The 21,926-nt window shown below is 40.4% G+C and overlaps 1 protein-coding gene across 2 annotated transcripts in view; it reads right to left on the reverse strand.

Moving 5' to 3' along the window:
* Positions 1-21,926, reverse strand: part of MCUB (mitochondrial calcium uniporter dominant negative subunit beta) — a 96,095-nt gene that overhangs the window by 17,011 nt on the left and 57,158 nt on the right. For both annotated transcript variants that reach the window (XM_013053992.2, XM_013053995.2), the window contains exons 2-3: positions 663-738; positions 6-176 (exon numbers count right to left, since the gene is read on the reverse strand). In XM_013053992.2, the coding sequence (XP_012909446.1) occupies positions 6-176; positions 663-738 (247 nt within the window). The remainder of the gene's footprint in view (positions 1-5; positions 177-662; positions 739-21,926) is intronic.

Consider the following 21,926-nt stretch of genomic DNA (forward strand, 5'->3'; position numbering starts at 1 on the left):
TATACCTGCTGCGAAGATGGCTGCCGTTTTGACACCTTTATCTTCATTTTGTAGGTCCTGAAGGAATGAACCAACTGTTGATGACATTGGTTTGACCACAAATTGACAGCGCTCTTTTCTGGATGGCAAAGTAAGTGTTATCAAGGGAAGGCCGTGTCTATAATTAACTGTTACTTCTGTCAAGGAAAAAAAAGTAGGAATATAGAAATTGATAAAATTTAGTTTTTTAAAAAGCAACTTTAAAATACAAGGTTCTATGAAGAATGCTTAAATATGGAATTCATAACCCTCTGAATTCCTACAATAGTGCCTTCATTGTACTACAATTTACCTATACTCTACCATTCTATAACATTTCGTTAAGCATGTGCCACACTTTATTATAATTATCTGCTTATTGTCTTCCCAGGTGAAGAGTTGGGTTTTTGAGGGCAAAAACTGCCTCAAATTCATCTATACCTCATTTGTTGCTGGGGTGGGAGTTTGCCAAAAGACATAGTATGGCAGCAGAAAAGGGGAGAAGAGAACTAGGGGTGGGGTGGGGGAAGAGAAAGGAGGGGGACCAAAAGAGTCCGTTTTGCAAAAAACCCCTAATTCTCCTTTTATTTGCAAGAATGTAAATATACTAGCACAGGAATCTAAAAAGTGATAAGAAAGCTTACCATTAGGGGGCACCACTGTACTATAAAGATGTGATTGATAGTATTTAAGATTTCCACACAGCTGCGCGCACAAAACCTGTAAGAAAGATTATTTCTTCTTTTAGAAAAAGTGGGAAAGCTGAAATAAGTGTCTTTACCAGAAGATTTTCCTAACTTTATAGGACAAGGATGATAAACACTTCAGCCTCCCACACAGACCCAGATAAGCCCTTAGAGAAGCTCGCCAAACCTTTCAGATGGCTTTGTTGTCCCATGTGGTAGGCACTAGACACACGTGACCATTAAAGTTAAAAGAAACACTAATAATTCAGTTTCTCAGTCACCTTTACCACCTTTCAAGTGCTCCACAGCTCTGTGTGCCTGGGGGCTACGGTGTTTGCACAGAACAGAACATTTCCATCATCACAGAAAGTTCTATCAGAAAGCACTGCTGGGCCTAGAACATCTAAAATGGCTCCTTGACTGTGGGACACGTTTGAGTTTGTGTTGGTGTTTGGTTGACAGTTGTACTGGTGCTTAAGGAAGACCAGATGACATCACAGCACAGCAGGGCACAGAGACGCTGTGGTCCCTGAAAGAAAGGGCACTGAGAAACAGGGTGTCCAGAGGCATTTGGCACTTCAAAGAACCTACACCAGAGGAATCAGTATCACAGCAACCAAGGTTTTTTCTTCTTTTCCTCTTAAGCAGGCTCCACATCCGGCATGCAGCCAAACAAGGGGCTTGAACTCATGACCCTGAGATCAGGACCTGAAAGAGCTGGGACTCTTGGCCGACTGAAACCTCCCAGGTGCCCCAACATCCAGTGTTTTTTAATGTATCACCTTGCAAAGCGTTCCTTAACAATAACTGTGCCAGGAATTATCCAATGAAGAATTATTTTTCTGGCTTTTTTAAAGAGTTTTAAGTAATCTCCACACCCAGCGTGGGACTCAAACTCAAAACCTCGAGAATCAAAAGTTGCACACTCCACAGAGTGGACTGAACCTCCCAGGTGCCCCCAAAACTCTTTCCAAAATTCTATTTTCAAGTTTACTTATACAATAAATCAAATAGTTAAAAATGTGCTCACTGATCTGAAAAAGAAACCATGACAATGACTCAAATGATGTTCCATTACGCTCAAAATCAGAACAATGCTGTTAATAAGTTAAACAAAACATTCAGCTACACATTTCTAGGATTATAAACATAGGCTATTACTTACAACAAAATATCTGTCACGTTAATTTAAGGCAGTTCATTTGAATTTTATTTCTAAATATAACTCGCTACTAAGATGAAAAAAGAAGAAACCCTGACTATGTCTTAAGATAGATGCAGCTCTCAAAGAATAAAGATACGAAGTTTTCCAAGTTTGGATAATGGATAGTACAATACTGTTGTTTTTTTCCTACCACTTTTAAACTACAAGAAACCAAGTATCCACTTGAAAACACGTCAGAATTCTCTACCAAAATACTTCTTCAAAAATATTTAATGATATAAACGATTCTCCACATATAAAAGGCAAATATCCACTTGAAAACACGTCAGAATTCTCTATCAAAATACTTCTTTAAAACTATTTAATGATATAAACGATTCTCCACATATAAAAGGCAAATATAAAACCGCAGAGTGTGAAAGTGAAAGCCCTGCCCTTTACTTCTGCACCAAAACCTCCCTCCACCACTGTTAGTGGTGACGAAGACTCTCTCCTCGTCTAAAGTTCAGTCTGGCTCCTCTAGGCCTGACTAAGCCCCATCCTGGCGCGTGTCCTCTAAGAACCCCTTTTAGCAAGAATCCTGTCGGTGTGGCCAGAATCCTCCACCCTCCATATCCACCAAACTCCTAACATTCTCCACAGTCCCCCCTCCATCCATATGTATTACCTGATCATTCTCATCCGCCTTCAGCAAGAATCCTAGTAGTCAGTTCAGCTAAGAATTACCCTGCCCTCTCGAGTTATTTTCCATCAACCCTGCCCTTCCATATAAATCCCTGTTTTCCCTCGCTGTATTTGGAGTCGAGCCCAATCTCTCTCCCCACCGCAAAACCCTCTAGTTACAGCCCCCTGAATAAACTCAACCTTACAACAGGGCCATGAAACTTTTTTTTTTTTTAAAGATTTTTATTTATTTGACAGAGAGAGACATAGGAGAGAGGGAACACAAGCAGGGGGAGTGGGAGAGGGAGAAGCAGGCTTGCTGCTGAGCAGGGAGCCTGTTGTGGGGTGCGATCCCAGGACACTGGGATCATGACCTGAGCCGAAGGCAGATGATTAATGACTGAGCCACCCAGGCACCCACATGAACCATTTTTTTTTAAGATTTTATTTATTTATTTGACAGACAGAGATCACAAGTAGGCAGAGAGGCAGGCAGAGAGAGAGAGAAAGGGAAGCAGGCTCCCTGCTGAGCAGAGAGCCCGATGGAGGGCTGGATCCCAGGACCCTTAGACCATGACCTGAGCCGAAGGCAGAGGTTTAACCCACTGAGCCACCCAGGCGTCCCAGCCCATGAACCATTTTTTAACAGTAGTTTCATAAGTATCCTTCCAGGATTTTTCCCTCTATGTTACCACTTTACATAACTAGCTAAATTTTATCCTAGAGTCTATCTATAGCTAGACAGCTTATGAATTAGGTTTTAGATGCCAATGGTAATTCCCAATCAGGAAGTATTGATCATTTAATGTGCTGATGGAAGTTTCTGGTCTACAGTATACTGAGATCATTTTATAGGCAACCACTTGACAACAAGGTAATTCTGAAAGGTACGGCAGCCAGAGAAAACTCTCAGAGCTTTCTCAAACATTTGCCGGCCTCTAAGAATCACCTGAAGAGCACAGTATCATCTACTGTGAAGTAGACTGGGCTTGCTAAAAACAGATTCCTGGACTCCACCCTGAGATTTTTGATCTAGTAAGTCTGAGGTCAAGTGGGAGAATCTGCATTTTCAGTAAGCCCCAGGGTTACACCAGAAGTTACAGGTGTGAGGCTCAGGCTTGGAGCAGCTGGGCTCTAGAATACCCTCAGTGACCCTCAGGGCACTACGCTAAATTTCTGCACAGAACCATTTTGATTGATTTTAACTCAGGAAAGCCCCTTCTTTATCTACAAATCCTGTCATTCCCTCAAGGTCCAGCTCAAAAGCCATTTCCTCTTTAAGTCTTCCCGGGAGAGCACTAAGGTCACAGTGGAGAGAACGCAGGCTTTGCAAGCAGAGCAAGTGTGAATCTCAGCTTCCAGATACACCACCAGCCTGCTTGATCTTGGACAGGCAGAGTGATCAGGAAGATAGGGGTTATGAGAACAAGGAGGAGATGGCTATATTAGAAGATGACAAAAGGGAAAATATCATTAACATAGGAGAGGTCTGTTTCAGCTTCAAAGTAAAAGGGAGGCAGGTGTTAGTAGAAAGAAGCTGTGCAATGAGCCTATGTCCGGGCCAATTAACAAGACCGGACTGCTTCTAATGCTCTGCCATACTTTCCATTAAATTTATTATTGTTAATAAAATCAAGATGTGGGTTTTTTTTTTTTACATTTTTTAAAATGTGACGCAGTGATCCCACCTCCTAGTTGTGTACCCTAGAGAAATGAAAACTTAACTTCACGCGACCTGTACAAATACTATTTCCTTTCCACCCACTAGTGTGCCATCTCCCTGGGAGCAGGGAGGGGGCTGGTCTGGTTCCCTGCTGTATCCCTGACACACCTGACATGCAAGATAGGGGCTCAATAATTATATGTTAAATAAATGTGGGAATACCTTCAAGCTGGTAAGGGAAAATAACTTTCAACTTAGAACACTATCTCAGGAATATTACTGAAGTTGAAGGAAAAGAGTTTTCAGATATACAGAGATCAGTTTCCTTCCCATACATCTTTGTTGAAGAACTTCGTCAGGAAAAAGGGAATTAACCCGATGGAAGAGAACATCATTATGGGCTGAACTGCGTTGTGTCTTCCCTCTAACCCACAGATTCATGTTAAAGCTGTAACCTCCAGTACCTCTGAATGAGAATATATTTTGAGGAGGTAATTAAGTCAAAATGGGGACATGAGTTTGAGCCCTAATCTACTATGACTGGTGTCCTTCCAAGAACAGGAGATTTGGGCACAAACATGAGCATACACAGAGGAAAAACCATGTAAGGACACAGTGAGAAGATGGCCATTCAGAAGCCATGGAGAGAGGACTCAGAAGAAACCAAACAAGCCAACACCTTCACCTCAGACTTTTGTCTTCCAGAATTGTAAGGAAACAAAGCTATTGTTTAAGCCACTCAGCCTGAGGTATTTTGTCAAGAAAGCCCCAGGAAACAGATACAAACACCAAAGCTAAAAAACACAACGGTAAATAAACTATTCATTTGAAGAAGTTTTAAACTATTTTTTCATGTTAAAATGACTGTTAAATTCTAAACAAGATTTGGTATGTTACACTGAATGGATTCTTAGAACATGTGAAGATCCTTGTCATGTTCAGGAAGAGGGCAAAAACAGTGAAAAACTTAAGACTTTGTTAGAAAAACTGTAATTACGTGTGTATGTTAAACACTTAAAGGAAACCACTCAGGGCGCCTGGGTGGCTCAGTGGGTTAAAGCCTTGCCTTTGGCTCAGGTCATGATCCCAAGGTCCAGGGATTGAGCCCCGTGTTGGGCTCTCTGCTCAGTAGGGAGCCTGCTTCTCAGTCTCTCTCTGCCTGCCTGCCTCTCTGCCTACTTATGATCTTGGTCTGTCAAACAAATACATAAAAACCTCAAAAAAAAAAAGAAACCACTCAATCTACAGTTTCTTAAGTGCTAGAAAAAAATAGAACAAAATTTTTCAAGGAAAGCAGGCAGAAAAAAGCAAAAAGCTTTTTAAAAACTAGAAGACCCCCCCCCAAAAAAAGTCACTGTTGCAACTTGAGAAATATAGAAAACAGACATGTACAATCCCACCAACCCGACTTCATTTATGCAAGTCTTCCTTCAGATATTTACATTCTTGTAATCACAGCCAACGTCGAACTGATCATTAATGTTTTATAACCATTTACCTACCTCAAAAACTTTTCATAAAATAATTTTATTTTTTAAATTTTTTTTAAAAGATTCACACATATGCTGATTTTTTTCTTACAAATATGCAAAGGCAATTCAAGGAGAAAGATAACTTTTCTTTTTTTTTAGTAAGACTTTATTTTCTTATAGCAGTTTTTAAGTTTACAGAAAAATTGAGACAAAGGTACAGAGATTTCCTGTATAGCCTCTGCCCCATGCATGACCTCCCCTGGGTGCTTGCACTCCCTCACTGGAGTGGTCCATTGTTAACAACTGGTGAGCCTACAAAGACACATCAAAACCACCCACGGTCCACAGCTTACATCAGGGCTCACTCTTGCTGTACATTCTGCATATTGACTCTGGACAAATTCATAATGGCATGTCTCCACCATTATAGTATCATACAGAGTAAGTTAATTGCCTTAAAAAACTCTGCTCTGCCTATTCATCCCTTTCTCTCTCACCACCCCAACTGCTGGCAATCACTGATCTTTTTACTGTCTCCATAGTTCTTTTATTATTATCATTATTATAACATATAATGTATTATTTGTTTCAGGGGTACAGGTCTGTCTCACACAATTCACAGCACTCACCATAGCACATACCCTTCCCAATGTCCATCACCCAGCCACCCTCCTCCTCCTCCACTCCAGTAACCCTCAGTTTGTTTCCTGAGATTAAGAGTCCCTTACGCTTTGTCTCCCTCTCTGGTTTCGTCTTACTTCATTTTTCTCTCCCTTGCCCTAGGATCCTCTGTCCTGTTTCTCTAATTCCACATATCAGTGAGATCGTATGACTATTGTCTTTCTCTGACTGAATTATTTTGCTTAGCATAATACCCTCCAGTTTTAGTCCCATCATTGCAAATGGCAAGATGTCTTTTTTATGGCTGCGTAATATTCCATTGTATATCTATACTACATCTTCTTTATCCATTCATCTGTTGGTAGACATCTAGGCTCTTTCCATAGTTTGGCTATTATGGACATTGCTGCTATAAACATTGGAGTGGAGGTGTCCCTTCAGATTATATCTGTATCTTTGGGGTAAATACTCAGTAGTGCAATTGTTGGGTCATAGGGTATCACTATTTACAACTTTTTGAGGAACCTCCATGCTGTTTCCCAGAATGGTTGCACCAGTTTGCATTCTCACCAACAGTGTAGGAGGGTTCCCCTTTCTCCATATCCTTGCCAGCATCTGTCATTTCCAGACTTGTTAATTTTAGCCATTCCAACTGATGTGACATGGTTTCGATCTGTATTTCCCTGATGCCGAGTGATGTTGAGCACTTTTTCCATGTGTCTTTTGGCCATTTGGATGGATGTCAGAACAGAAATGTCTGTCCGTGTCTTCTGCCCATGTCTTGATTGGATTATATGTTCTTTGGGTGTTCAGTTTGAGAAGTAGCCCTTTATCTGATAGACCATTTGCAAGTATCTTTTCCCATTCTGTTGGTTGTCTTTTAGTCTTTTAGTTTTGTTGATTATTTCCTTTGCTGTGCAAAAGCTTTTTAACTTGATGCAGTCCCAATAGCTCATTTTTGCCCTTGCTTCCCTTGCCTTTGGCTAGGAAGAAGTTGCCGAGGCTAAGGTTGAAGAGGTTGCTGCCTGTGTTCTCCTCAAGGATTTTGATGGATTCCTGCCTCACTGAGGTCTTTTCACCCATTTTGAGTCTATTTTTATGTGTGGTGTAAGGAAATAGTCCAGTTTCATTCTTCTGCATGTGGCTAATTTTCCCAACACCATTTGTTGAAGAGACTGTCTTTTTTCCATTGGACATTCTTTCTAGCTTTGTCGAAGAGTAGTTGACCATAGAACTGAGGGTACATTTTTGGGCTCCCTGTTCTGTTTCATTGATCTGTGTGTCTGTTTTTTGTCAGTACCATACTGACTTGATGGTTACAGCTTTGTAATAGAGCTTAAAGTCTGGGATTGGGATGCCACCAGCTCTGGTTTTCTTTTTCAACAATCACTGGCTATTCGGGGTCTTTTCTGGTTTCATACAAATTTTAGGATTACTTGTTCCATTTCTGCGATAAAAAGTTGATGGCATTTTGACAGGGATTGCTTTAAATGTAGCACAGACATTTTACCAATATTTGTTCTTCCAATCCATGAGCATAGAATGTTTTTCCATTTCTATGTGTCTTCCTCAATTTCTTTCATAAGTATTCCATAGTTTTCTGAGCACAGATTCTTTGCCTCTTTGGTTAGATTTATTCCAAGGTATTTTACAGTTTTGAGTGAAATTATGAATGGGATTAACTTAATTTCTCTTTCTTCTGTCTTGCTGCTGGTGTACAGAAATGCAACTGGTTTCTGCGTTTTTAAAAAATATTTTGTTTATTTATTTATTTTAAAGAATTTATTTATTTGACAGAGAGAGATCACAAATAGGCAGGCAGAGAGAGAGAGAAAGGAGAAAGCAGGCTCCCCACTGAGCAGAGAGCCCAATGCCGGACTCAATTCCAGGACCCTGAGATTATGACCTGAGCTAAAGGCAGAGGCTTAACCCACTGAGCCATCCAGGTGCCCCTCTGTGCATTTATTTTATAACCTGACACTTTACTGAATTCCTGTATGAGTTCTAGAAGTTTTGGGGTGGAGTCTTTTGGGTTTTCCACATGAAGTATAATATCTGCAAAGAGTGAGGATTTCGTTCCTCTTTGCCAATTTGGATGCCTTTTAATTCTTTTTATTGTCTGATTATTGAGGCTAGGACTTCTAGTACTACGTTAGTACTACAGCAGTGGTGATAGTGAACAGCCTTGCTGGGTTCCTGACCTTAGGGGAAAAGCTCTCAGTTCTTCCCCATTGAGAATGATATACGTTGATGATATTGCAGTATGTACCCTCTGTCCCTACCGTGTAAAGAGTTTCAATCAAGAAAGGATGCTGTACTTTGTCAAAGGATTTTTCTGGATCTATTGAGAGTTATCATGCAGTTCTTGTCCTTCCTTTTATTAAAGTAGTGTATTACACTGATTGATTTGTGGATGTTGAACCAAACTTGCAGCCCAGAAATAAATCCCACTTGGTCCTGGTGAATAAACGTTTCAATGTACTGTTGGATCCTACTGGCTAGTATTTTGGTGAGAATTTTGGCATCCATGTTCACCAGGGATACAGGTCTATAATTCTCCTTTTTGGTGGGGTCTTTGTCTGGTTCTGGGATCAAGATAATGCTGATCTCATAAAATGAGTTTGGAAGTTTTTCCTTCCATTTCTACTTTTTGGAACAGCTTCAGGAGAACAGGTATTAATTCTTCTTTAAATGTTTGGTAGAACTGCCCTGGGAAGCCATCTGACCCTGGGCTCTTGATTGTTGGGAGATTTTTGATGACTGCTTCAATCTCCTTGCTGGTTATGGATCTGTTCAGGTTTTCTATTTTTTCCTTGTTCAGGTTTGGTAGTTTATATTCTAAGAATGAATCCATTTCTTCCAGATTGTCTAATTTGCTGGCATGTAGTTGCCCATAATATGTTCTTATAATTGTCTGCATTTCTTTGGTGTTGGTTGTCATCTCTCCTCTTTCACTCATGATTTTATTAATTTGGGTCCTTTCTCTTTTCTTTTTGAGAAGTCTGGCCAGGGAGTTATCAATCTTATTAATTCTTTCAAAGAATCAGCTCCTAGTTTCATTGATCTATTCTACTGTTCTTTTTGTTTCTATTTCATTGACTTCTGCTCTGATCTTTATTATTTCTCTTCTGCTCAGTTTAGGCTTTATTTGCTATTCTTTTTCAGCTCCACTAGGTGTAGAGTTAGGTTGTATATTTGAGGCCTTTCTGGTCTCTTGAGAAAGGCTTGTACTGCTATCTACACCTTCCTCTTAGGACCACCTTTTCTGCATCCCAAAGATTTTAAACAGTTTTCATTTTCATTTGTTTCCATGAATTTTTTAAATTCTTCTTTAATTTCCTGGTTGACCCATTCATTCTTTAGTAGGCTGCTCCTTAGCCTCCACGTATTTAAGTTCTTTCCAACTTTCCTCTTGTGATTGGGCTCAAGTTTCAAAACACTGTGGTCTGAAAACATGCAGGGAATGATCCCGATCTTTTGGTATCAATTGAGAGCTGATGTGTGACCTAGTATGTGATATATTCTGGAGATTGTCCCATGTGCAGTAGAGAAGAATGCATCTTCTGCTGCTTTAGGATGGAATGTTCTGAATATATATGTGAAGTCCATCTTGTCCAGTGTGTCATTCAAAGCCCTTATTTCCTTGTTAATCTTTTGCTTAAATGATCTGTCCATTTCAGTGAAGGGGGGTGTTAAAGTCCCCTACTGTTATTGTATTATTGTCGATGTACTTCTATGATTTTGTTATTAATTGGCTTATATAATTGGCTGCTCCCATTTTAGGGGCATAGATATTTACAATTAGATCTTTTTGTTGGATAGACCCTTTAAGTATGATATAGTGTCCTTCCTCATCTTTTATTTCAGTCTTTGGTTTAAAGTCTAATTTGGGGGCGCCTGGGTGGCTCAGTGGGTTAAGTCTCTGCCTTCAGCTCAGGTCATGGTCTCAGGGTCCTGGGATTAAGCCCCACATTGGGCTCTCTGCTTGGTGGAGAGCCTGCTTCTCCCTCTCTCTCTGCCTGCCTCCCTGCCTACTGCTGATCTCTCTTTGTCAAATAAATAAATAAAATCTTTAAAAAAATCTAATTTGGCTGATATAAGGATTGTCACCCAGCTTTCTTTTGATGTCCATTAGCATGATAAATGGTTTTCCACCCTCTCACTTTAAATCTGGAGGCATCTCTAGATCTAAAATGAGTCTCTTACAGACAGCAAATCAATGGGTCTTGCTTTTTTATCCAACCCAATACCCCGTGTCTTTTGATTGGGGTACTTAGCCATTTACATTCAGGGTGACTACTGAAAGATATGGATTTAGTGCCATTGTATTGCCTGTAAGGTGGTTGTTACTATATATTGTCTCTGGTCCTTACTGGTGTATGCTACTCTTGGGCTCTCTCTTAGGCTTAAAGGGCCTCTTTCAATATTTCTTGAAGGCCTTGTTTGGTGATCGCAAATTCTCATAATTTCTGTTTGTCCTGGAAGCTTTTTATCACTCTTTCTATTTTCAATGACAGCCTAGCTGGATTAAGTATTCTTGGCTGCATATTTTTCTCATTTAGTAACCTAACAAAATAATTTTAAATACCCCATAAACATTTATCCTACAGATGTACCAGAATTTACTATTTACCTATTGCTGGACATTTCCATTTCATACACCATTTCCATATATTTCCATATATTTCTCATCAGAAAATGCACGCTCATTTTTAGAAAATCTACACATCATACATTCACAGAAAGAAAAGTCATCCAAAAAGCCATCATCTAGAATTACACCAGTTAACACTGATGTATACCTTCTAGGTTATTTTCTATGTATGATATTCAATTTCTCACCATTACAACTAAACTCATTCTAAACATCTTCACATTTAAATCTTTCTTTGAATTTTTTTCCTTCAGAATAGACTGCAGGATGATTAAATCACAAATCAGTAATAATTTGGGGATCTGATAATGTATTATCAAACTTCTTGTTGGGAATATTTTCTTTGCGTCATGTTGTTCTACTCAGTACAACTCCATATTAATAGTAGTCTGAAGCCAAGCAAGCAAATCTTCATAAGGTTCAGAATCAAACAATAACAGACACATCTGGGCATCCCTGGAGGAACCAGCTGTCCTTACTGGGACAGCCCACCAGTACCTCAACCTCAATACCTCCTGAACCGAGGACCTGATGCTCTCCTTTATTTCCTTATTTTGATGAACTCACACCACTAATGACCAGTTGTTAGAACTAGAGCCCTGATCTCTGCTCAGCAGGGAGCCTGCTTCCTCCTCTCTCTCTCTCTCTCTCTGCCTGCCTCTCTGCCTACTTGTGATCTGTCTGTCAAATAAAATAAATTTAAAAAAAAAAAAAAAAAAAAAAGAACTAGAGCCCTGAGAGCTACCCGCAACAACTAATATTCTATAAAATCAACTGGTAAGAGCTGTACTTACAAATGAACTACTACTAAGGCATGCTGGTTCTAATTCACACAGATCCCTTTAATCCAATCCTCTCCCTCCATCTCCACCCCCACTGCCCTCTTTCAGGGCCTCATCATCTTGCCTTGATCACTGTAGCAGATTCCTAATTGGCTTCTCCCACATCTTTTCCATAGTAAGATCTATTGCAATCTCTAACATCATATAAAGTCAAACTCTTTCTAGATTTAAAAAACTCTCTTTGCTCTCTATTGCAAAGAGAAACAATTTCAAAGATAACTTTCCATGAACTGATTCTTATCTGGTTCTCTGGTCTCACCTTACCATCACCAGCACCACCCACCTCCCTACCCTGGATTTCAGACTCAGGCAACACTGCAGTTTCTGGATTAGTGTGCACTGTTGAATGCTTCCTTGCCTTTTGCACTCTTTCCCACCCTATAAAAACTATTCCCACTGAAAAACAAAAACAAAAACAAAACACAGAACTCTATTCTTACTATCACCTTCTTGCCTGTTACAATCAAGTGAACTTCCTCTTCAAAGGCCAAGCCGTCCTCAGCTGCTTTCCATCGTCTACATTCAAAATCTTAACTCCATCTCATCTCACTACTACTCACACCACAGATTCAGCAGGCAGATATAATCTGCTATCTCTCATCTTCAAAAAGTTCCAAACCCTCCACTAGCCACATAGCCCTCCAGCTACTGCCCCGTTCATAGGCTCTCCTTAACCACACCTTTCAGTTTATCTAAACTAGCATCCTCCACTCCCATTCACTCTTTAACATACTACCACAAGGCTTCTATCTCCATCCCCTCAACTCTCACCAGACCTCTCCCAAGGTCCAGCATAAATGCTGGACTAACATATGCCCTTACATGATCATATACCTCTAAAACTGCATTTACCCAGAACAAAACTCTTGACTGACTCCCTGAAACCTGTAACTCTGATTCCATCCTCCCCCTGCAGTAACTGACCCACCGTCTTCCTAGCTGCTCAAGTGAAACCCAGGAGTCGTTCTTGACGCCATCAATTCGATCAACCCACCCATTCTATCTGCCTAGTTTATACACTTCTCTCCATTTTTATTGTTAATGCTCTGGTCCAGGCCACTGTTAACAGTTCCCAAACTCATTTACTTCCACCCTTGCTCTCTCCTCTATGCTACCCTCCTCAAAGCAGCAAAAGTGTTAATCTTAAAATGTAAACACAATCATCTCACTCTTCTGTTTAAAATTTTTCCATGGATTCCCTTTGTAATTCAACAAAATAAAAGCTTCTCATGGCCAATGAGATGCTGCTTGTCTCATTCCCTTTCTTCCTTGCTTACTTCCACTGATCCTACTGGTTACCTCTCAATTCCTAGAACTTGACAAATTTTTCAGATCTCAGGCTTGTAAGCACATGCTGCTCTCCATTTCAATTATTCCTCTCACCTTCTTTGTATACTAGATGTTTTACACGCAATATCTTATTTAATCTTTCTAGCAACCGTATGAGGTGTGTACGATAACTTCCCATCCTTTTCCCCCTATTCAAATGTATTTATCACTTAATTGATCTAGCAAGTAAGCTTAGCATTTATGTAATAGGAAGTAGAGAGCTGGAGTTGGTAAACAAGAGCCTGTGGGGTGAATCCAGCATGCTCCTCCCCCAGTTTTCAAAAATAAACTTTATATTTTAAGTCAATTTTAGAATAGTAAAACTGAGCAAAGTACAGAGAGTTACATACCTTCATCTCTTCCCACCCCCATCCCACTGGCCTCCTCAGTATCAACATCCAGCACCAGAGTGGTACAACTGTTCCAATCTGTGAACCTATATTCATTCACACATCATTTTCGTCCAAAGTCCACAGCTGACATTAGGGTTCATTCTCGGTTGGACATTCTATGGGTTTTAACACCTGCATGATGACTTGTGCCCACCACCACAGCATGATGCAGAACAGTTTCCTAAACATCCTATATGCTCTGCCTCCCTCTCACCCCTCTGCCCCCAGCAACCACCGATCCTTCACTGTCGCCACAGTTTCACCTTGTCCAGAATGCTATACAGTCAGAATCATACAGTATGTGTAGCCCATTCAGACTAGCTTCTTTCATTTAGTATGCATTCAAGGGCGTTCCACGTCTCTCCATGGCTTGATCACTTATTTCCTTTTTAAGTTTTTTAATCAAAATATATTTGATGTACAACACTGTGTAAATTTAGGTGAACAACTTGTTGATCTGATACATTTAGGACTGCCATATCATTAGTGAGCACCTCTTTGACATCACAAAATTATCATTTCTTTTTCGGGTTGGGAAGGATTAAGATGTAGGCTCTCAGTAAGTTTGATCATGATAATATTGTCTATATTGCTCATTTCATTTTAGTGCTGAATAATATTTCATTGTCTCAATGGACCACAATTTATCCACTAGCTTACTGAGGTATCTTGGATGCTTCTCAATTTTGGCCACTATCAATAAAGTTGCTATAAAGAGCTGCATGCAGGTTGTTTCCCATATTTTAAATATTAGAATACTGGAACACAAGGGGATTAAGTCAGTTAATAAGGGAGCACAGTCAAGCACTTAGGAGCTCCCATTCTTTCAACTGCTTCACTGTCCTGTCAGTACTGTCATCCTGTGGGATAGGACACAAAACCACACCCAGGTCAGGTCATCCTACACAGTACCCACACCTGTGCAGAGCAGGGCGCTCTGTTTCCAGACCAAGTGTAAAAATGTAAAAAAAGTTTTACACATGTAAAAAAAAAAGATTTTGTGGAACAAGTGGTATGAAGAAGAGGAAAAAATATTAGATATTTCTATTACAAACAAATCTTAAGAAACTGCATTCACATGATGATGCTGAAATCAACTCATTAATTGTATATAATGTGTTCTTGACCCAATATACTCTAATATTTCAACAGGTCAATGCTTGGTAACAGACCAACCATTAGTCTATATGGATTGTGGTCCTTTGTTATTTGCTTGCTCTCCAAAGCATTTCCTTTTGAAGTGAAGAGAGGAAAGGAGTGAATGAGGAAAGGAAGAATGAAGATACACAGACACACATACACATACACACACACACACACACAACACATGAGCGCATGAATTTTAGGGATCCTGCTGGGATCCGTTCAGACCATGGCTTAAATGCCAAGTGCTCAGAAGAGATATTAACATGGTCTTGCTAGGATACTACACTAAACATGTGGAAGCTATGGCTGTGTTACATACACATTATTTCTGTTTCTGTTCAGTTTCAGTCATGTTATAAACTACTCTTCCTGGACTATCCAGATCAAAGAGAAAACTTTAATGCTGAAAACTTTAACTTTAACTTAGCACCTGAGACAGACAGAAGCCTTAGTTAGCTCAGCCCAGTGTGTGCTAAAAAATGCAAAATTTTTAAGGCAGATTTAAAATGTAATCTAAAGGGATGCCTGGGTTGCTCAGTCATTAGGCTTCTGCCTTCAGCTCAAGTCATGAGGCCAGGGTCCCGGGATCGACCCCCATGTCCCGACGCAACACATGGTGTCCTGACATGTTGGTGTCCTGACACATCTGTCTGCTCAGCACGGAGCCTGCTTCTCCCTCTCCTACTCCTTTGCTTGTGTTCCCTCTCTCACTCTCTGTCAAATAAATAAATAAAATCTTTGAAATAAAATAAATAAAACGTAATGTAGAGACAAGTCAGAAGACCTCATAAAAAATGAGCTCTTTATATATTAGTTTAATTTAGGGGAGGGAGGGAGCAGGAACAAAGAAGCAAAAAAAAATCATGAAAGCTCAAGGGCTCAGTGTGGGGTTTTACAAAAAATCATGATAAAACACTAATGAACCCAAGGACAAGCTTCAAAGCAAAACAATTATCTAATCAAGGAGTTTACCTGCCTGCTTCACACCTTCCACACAAGAACTCCATATTAGGTGGTACATAAAACAGGGTTGTTGTTTTGGTTTTTTTTTAAGATTTTATTTATTTGACAGACAGAGATCACAAGTAGGCAGAGCGGCAGGCTGGGGGGTTGGGGGGGAGCAGGCTCCCTGCTAAGCAGAGAGCCAGATGCAATTCTGGGCTTGATCCCAGGACCCTGGGATCATGACCTGAGCCGAAGGGCAGAGGCTTTAACCCACTGAGCCACCCAGGCACCCCATAAAACAGGGTTTAAAATACTGAGTTTTGGGGTGCCTGGCTGGATAGAGCATGGGACTCTTGATCTCAGGGTCATGAGTTCAAGCCCTACACTGTGTGTAGAGCTTACATTAAAAACAAAACAAAATCACCACCAGCAACAAAATATTGTTTTATTATTTTTTTATTCTTGTATTTTACTCATTTCCTCTTTTGGTATTTCTTCTGCATTCTTAGTCCTTCTGTATTAAATTTTGCTCAGTACAGCTTTGAGTAATGTTTTCAAAGAGATCTTTTGTATGGGTAATAAAGTCCTCAGTCCAGGCTGTTAATAAATTTGGCAATTTCTGTCTTTTTCACTGTTGAATTTCATCTGTTTACATTTATTATCTCAGATAAATATAGATATCTGGGGGTGCCTATGTGGCTCAGTCAGTTAAGCGTCTGCCTTTGGCTCAGGTCATGATCCCAGGGTCCTGGGATTGAGCCCCACCATCGGGCTGAGCAGGGAGCTGCTTCTCCCTCTGCCTGCCCCCCGCCCAACCCCAGCTCATTCTCTTTTTCTCTCTCTCAAATAATCAAATAAAATCATTAAAAAAAATTGGTATCTGCCATCCTACTTTGTGTTATCTCTTTATCCTGACTTTGCTTTGTTTCCTTCCTTTCTTATATTCTAATAATATAATGAAAAAAAAAAATACTCCAGTATCTCTACTGGTTTAAAAGTACATCGCTTTTTTTTTCTATCCCTCTAGTGTTTGCTTTTTACATTCTAAGACATTCTTACTTGGTTTAGTGTGTAAAGTTAATTTCTTTACCTTACTGCTAAACAACAATAAAGGATTTAGACTGTATCAGTCACAGTGAAGAAGGAATGATTTCCACTTTTTCAGAAACCCTAAACTGTCATTACAACTATTGTTTATATAGTGACTGTTTCTTCAATTCATCTGTATGCTTTCCAACTATTTTGCTCTCCGTTTCTGCTAACATTCTGTTTTCTTAGGTGTTCAATTTCTTCTTCCAGAAAAGAACTTTCAAAAATCTTTTAGTCTCTCAGCCTTTAGTTTGCTAAACAGATAGTTTACTGAACAGAGTACTCCAGGCTATGTCCCCTCAGATCTTTGAAGATATTCTTTTCCCTTTGGCCTCTATTAAAACATCTTCTAGGGGCGTCTGGATGGCTCAGTCAGTTAAGCGCCTGCCTTCAGCTCAGGTCATGATCCCAGAGTTCTGGGATCAAGCCTGAGTCAGAGCCCCCATCCAGCTCCCGGCTCAGCAGGGAGTCTGCCACTCCCTCCCCTTGCCCCCTACTTGTGCTCTCTCGCACACGCTCTCTCTCAAATAAATCAAATCTTTATAAATAAATAAATAAATAAATAAAACATCTTCTGTAAATTTACGATTTTCTGTGAGATTTTCTTCAGCAGGAATCAGCATATAACATGCATAATGAATACAAATCAGAGGGGAGCGGTTTAAATTTTTTAGCTGAAAGGCAAGAGTGACATGGAAAAATACAAAAAAAAAAAGGAAAAATAAATAAAAACAGAGTGCTTGTAAATAGAAGCCTTTTTAGGACAACTTTAATTATCCTGCTACAAAAGCACTCCGTATGACACCCATCCCAGTATGGGGCTTTCAGCGATAACACGGTGCTCCAGTTGGCCCTTCCCACGTCCACAAGTAAGAACTTGTTATTACCACCCTCTTCAGGGATTGCTCAGTTATAGTCCACAGATATCAGGTTATGTAATTGACTTTAAAAGGATTCAAGGCTCATACTGGAAATCGGATGAGAAAAGGCCAAGAGTGGACTCCGAACAACACCTAGCTGTCTGAAGCCATCTAGTAGCCTATGAAAGGCTGAAGGCTTCCCACCATTAAAGACATACAAAGTAATTTGGCCCAAGGTCTGAAAACAACTCCAAAAACACAGTTGTGACATTTTGTAAAGTCAATACAAGTATTTTCTATTTCCCCCAAGCTAAAGAGAATACTTGGACACAAATGGTCTAATGTGGAAATGTATACATATTAGAAATACATATTATACATACACACACACACACACATACACATACACACACCAACTGAGATCAGTACATGTGTTTATAGTCCCAGCTTCTACATACTCTAAAAATCTCTGCATGGCATGTTTCCTACTGGGAAACAGATGGGCACCATATAAGGGAACACATCTGAGTTTCTTTCTTTCTTTCTTTCTTTTTTAAGATTTTATTTATGGGGAACCTGGGTGGCTCAGTGGGTTGAGCCTCTGCCTTCGGCTCAGGTCATGATCTCAGGGTCCGGGGATCAAGCCCCACATCAGGCTTTCTGCTCAGTTGGGAGGCCTGCTTCCTGCTCTCTCTCTCTCTGCCTGCCTCTCTGCCTAACTGTGATCTCTCTCTGTGTTAAATAAATAAATAAAATCTTAAAAAAAAAAAAAAGATTTTATTTATGACAGAGACAGCAAGAGAGGGAACACAAGCACAGGGGAGCTGGAGAGGGAGAAGCAGACTCCCCAGTGAGCAGGGAGCTGGATATGGGGCTTGATCCCAGGACACTGGGATCGTGACCTGAGCCAAAGGCAGAGGATTAACTGACGGAGCCACCCAGGCGTCCCTGATATCTGGACTTCTTTAGCAAGTGGTAATCCCAAGCTATTACACATTCTGTGGTGGTAGATGTGGAAACAACAGCTCTCCTGAGTAATGTAAGCCAGGAGATCTAGAAGCACAAAAAAACTGACAGATGAGACTGCAGGATATAATGCCTGAAAACAGTCATTCAGTCCAATCCAACTAATATTTACTGAGCACCTCCTGGGTGCTGACTGAAAGACTCTTTCAGACGGCTACCAATCCAGCCACCCTTCCCTGCTTTCTCCGTGGTGGCAGTGCAGGAAGTCTTTCTGGGTTCTCCTAACTCTAACACATTTCCCAGCACTTGGATCCCAGCTGTTCCCACTACCACCAGAGGGACCTTACTTGTCCGAGTATTTTTTCTCTCAGATCTTCCCCACCAGATGTTCTCTGCTACTTTCTGATGGCCTTCCCTCAAGCTCCACCCCCTTCCACCCCTTCTCACTAAGTGACTTGAGAGGCCTGGCCACAGCTGTTATCTCTACTACCCAACATTACTTCGCTGATGACTCAAAGCTGTACCTCACTCAGAGCCTCTCCTTGTGCATCTCATTTGCCAATACTATGTTGAAACCATTTATGACATCGAGAAATTGCCTCTTCTGCTAGAGCCTATCAGTGGTGGGCTTTCCCAAATCATGTCTGTATTACATGATCCCCGAATTGCCCCCGAACCCCCACCCAGGTCCCCTCATGGTAACTGCCCAGACATCTGCTCCAAGTTGGGCCAATTAGGCTCCCAACCTGGGAATGCGATTGACTAAATGTGTGTTCAAACTGGAATTCTTGTACACTGCTGTTGACAATGTAAAGTGCCACTTTAAAACTATTCGAAGTCTTTAAAAGCACTTTAAAACTATTTAAAAGTGCCACTTTGAAAACTATTTCCAACTACTAACATACCTAACAACAGCAACTCCACTCTGGGTATAAACCAGGGTGGAGTTTATACATGTTTATACAAGAGAAAGAACTACATATTTGCCCAAAAATGAAAAGTTCATTCATAGAAGTGCTCTTTATAAGCAAAACCTAGAAACTACATGAATCATCAGTGCAACAAACAGAGGTATAGTCATCAGATGGGATATTACAATAATATGCATTATACACGTGCGTATAAACACATACATACACAAACACATTAAGCAAAAGGTATAAAAGAGTGTATGCTCTAAGATTCCATTTATATAAATTCCAACAACAGGCAAAGGTAATCTATGCCACTGGAGGCAGGATGATGGTTATACTTCCAGGTTTAGGCAGAGAGCACAGAGGCCCTCTAGGACCTGTTAATATTCTGTTTCTCGCTCACAGGTATGTTCACTTTGTGAAGTCATTAAACTTAGGGACAATGTACTACCTATACGAATATTCTTAAGTTGTTCAGCTAAATCTGAACTGGACTCTTGAACTGAGATTTCAATTCTCCTTTGTTAGAATTTCTTTCAAGAAAGGCTTAGAACAGGCATAATACAGTGAGATTAAGTATGATAGTGGAGAGAACAAATGAAGTGTAATGGAGCCTCCACAGAAAAAAATTAGAAGAAAAACTTCATATGGAAGGTTCATTTTAGAGAAGAACATACCTAAACCTTTTTTTCTTCCTTTTTTTTGCTTCTAATCTAAGTCGTTTACTATCAAGAATTATCTCAAAGCAGGGGTGCATGGGTGACTCAGTTGGTTGAGGTCTGCCTTCAGCTCAGGTCATGATCTCAGGGTCCTGAGATTGAGTCCCACATATCCCTTGCTCAGCGGGGAGCCTGCTTCTCCCTCTCCCTCTGTCCCTCCTCCACTGCTCTTGTGCTCGCTCTCTTCCCCAGATAAATAAAATCTTAAAAAAAAAAAAAAAAAAGAATTATCTCAAAGGACTGGGATAGAGCCTCAGAGGTAGAGCAAGATGGTACTAACAAAGCTGTCTTTGATGCCTAGTGTCTGAGATGATAGAGGGCCACAAGCCACATGGGGTAGCAGAGCGGGAAGCTCTACTCCAGTCCAGCAAACCAACACATCAAGTACTTAGAAATTTATTCCTCTGCGGGCATACTTAAGGACTCATGTTTAGTAAGTTTCCTTTTAAAATTCCTTATAAAATATTATATCTTGTTCTAATAAATGCAAAACAAAAGACTAATTGAAAGCCAGGATGATTTAAGTTTTATTTTAACAGGGCACCTGGGTGGGTCAGTCAGTTAAGCATCTGCCATTGGCTCAGGTCATGATCTCAGAATTCTGGAACTGAGCCCCATGTCAGGATCCCTGCTCGGTGGGGAGTCTGACTCTCCCTCTGTCCCTCTTCCCACTTGCTCTCTCAGTCACTCTCTCTCTCTCAAATAATTAAATAAAATCTTTAAAAAAGTTTTTATTTTAACAGATACTTCTTGACTTCTGTCATTTCTAATGTTGTAAATTTATATTTCATTTTAGACTCTTTCTTAAAATCCAGTATATTCCTATTTCATGGGTGCCCTAATATCTCCTTCTAACCTCCCTTTCTGGCTACACAGTTTCACCGTCATTATTTTGGAGAATCAGCCTAAGGGCCTGACGTTCACTGAGCCACCAGACCGTGCCACCTACTCAACATAGGTTGGAAAGGACAGGACTGACAGAAGACTCAAACAGTGGAAAACACACAAACCAACTTTAAAAAAAAAAAATCATCAGTACTCATTCCCTTCTGAAAACAACTATATAGCAGAAAACAGCTTATGGCAAGACGCCCTTTTAGGTCCACTGACATCCAGTAATATTTTTTTTTTTAGGATTAAAAAAAAAACAAAAAAGGAAACTGCCATTAAGATCTAATTAACATAGAAAAGATTTTTTTTTTAAAGGTGCTTCACTGAAACCATAGTATGGCAAACCAATGACAGCTAATCCCACACGTGAGGGTGGCACGAAGATGACTCAAGGACCAAGGAAGGAATCACAGGATTAACAGAATGCAGTCTGTACCCTCAAGAAGCCAACACTGTGGCCGTGTAGAAGACACAAGCTCAGAAGGAGGAAAGAAGGTTAATTATCACCAAGGGGCACGGGGCAGATCCCATGTGCAAACTGCTCAGAGAAGAAACATAATTCATCCAATATACTGGCCGCTCTGCTGGACCTTGAAAACACGTGGGAGCACGAAGGAAGGCGGGGGGAGGTGTCTGAGTAGGAGGTCAGCAGAGCCAAAAGACAGGAAGCAGACCTTCCCAATGGAGGAATGAAGAACAGAGAACTGGTGGGGCTTATGTGGGACAAGATGAAAGAAAGGATTGAAGAAGGCATAACTGAGTTTAATTTTGATCACAGGTCAAAACAGCACAGTTTTTCATAAGAGAACCTCACTATTTTCAGTGTAGTAAAAGCACAGTAGATTTAGATTTCTTTCATTTTCAATGTAACAAGGTTCAGTTAAAGGTTTA

This window comes from Mustela putorius, unplaced genomic scaffold (genome assembly GCF_011764305.1).
Source record: "Mustela putorius furo isolate JIRA1106 unplaced genomic scaffold, ASM1176430v1.1 tig00000868_pilon_pilon_pilon, whole genome shotgun sequence".
Classification (NCBI taxonomy): Eukaryota; Metazoa; Chordata; class Mammalia; order Carnivora; family Mustelidae; genus Mustela; species Mustela putorius.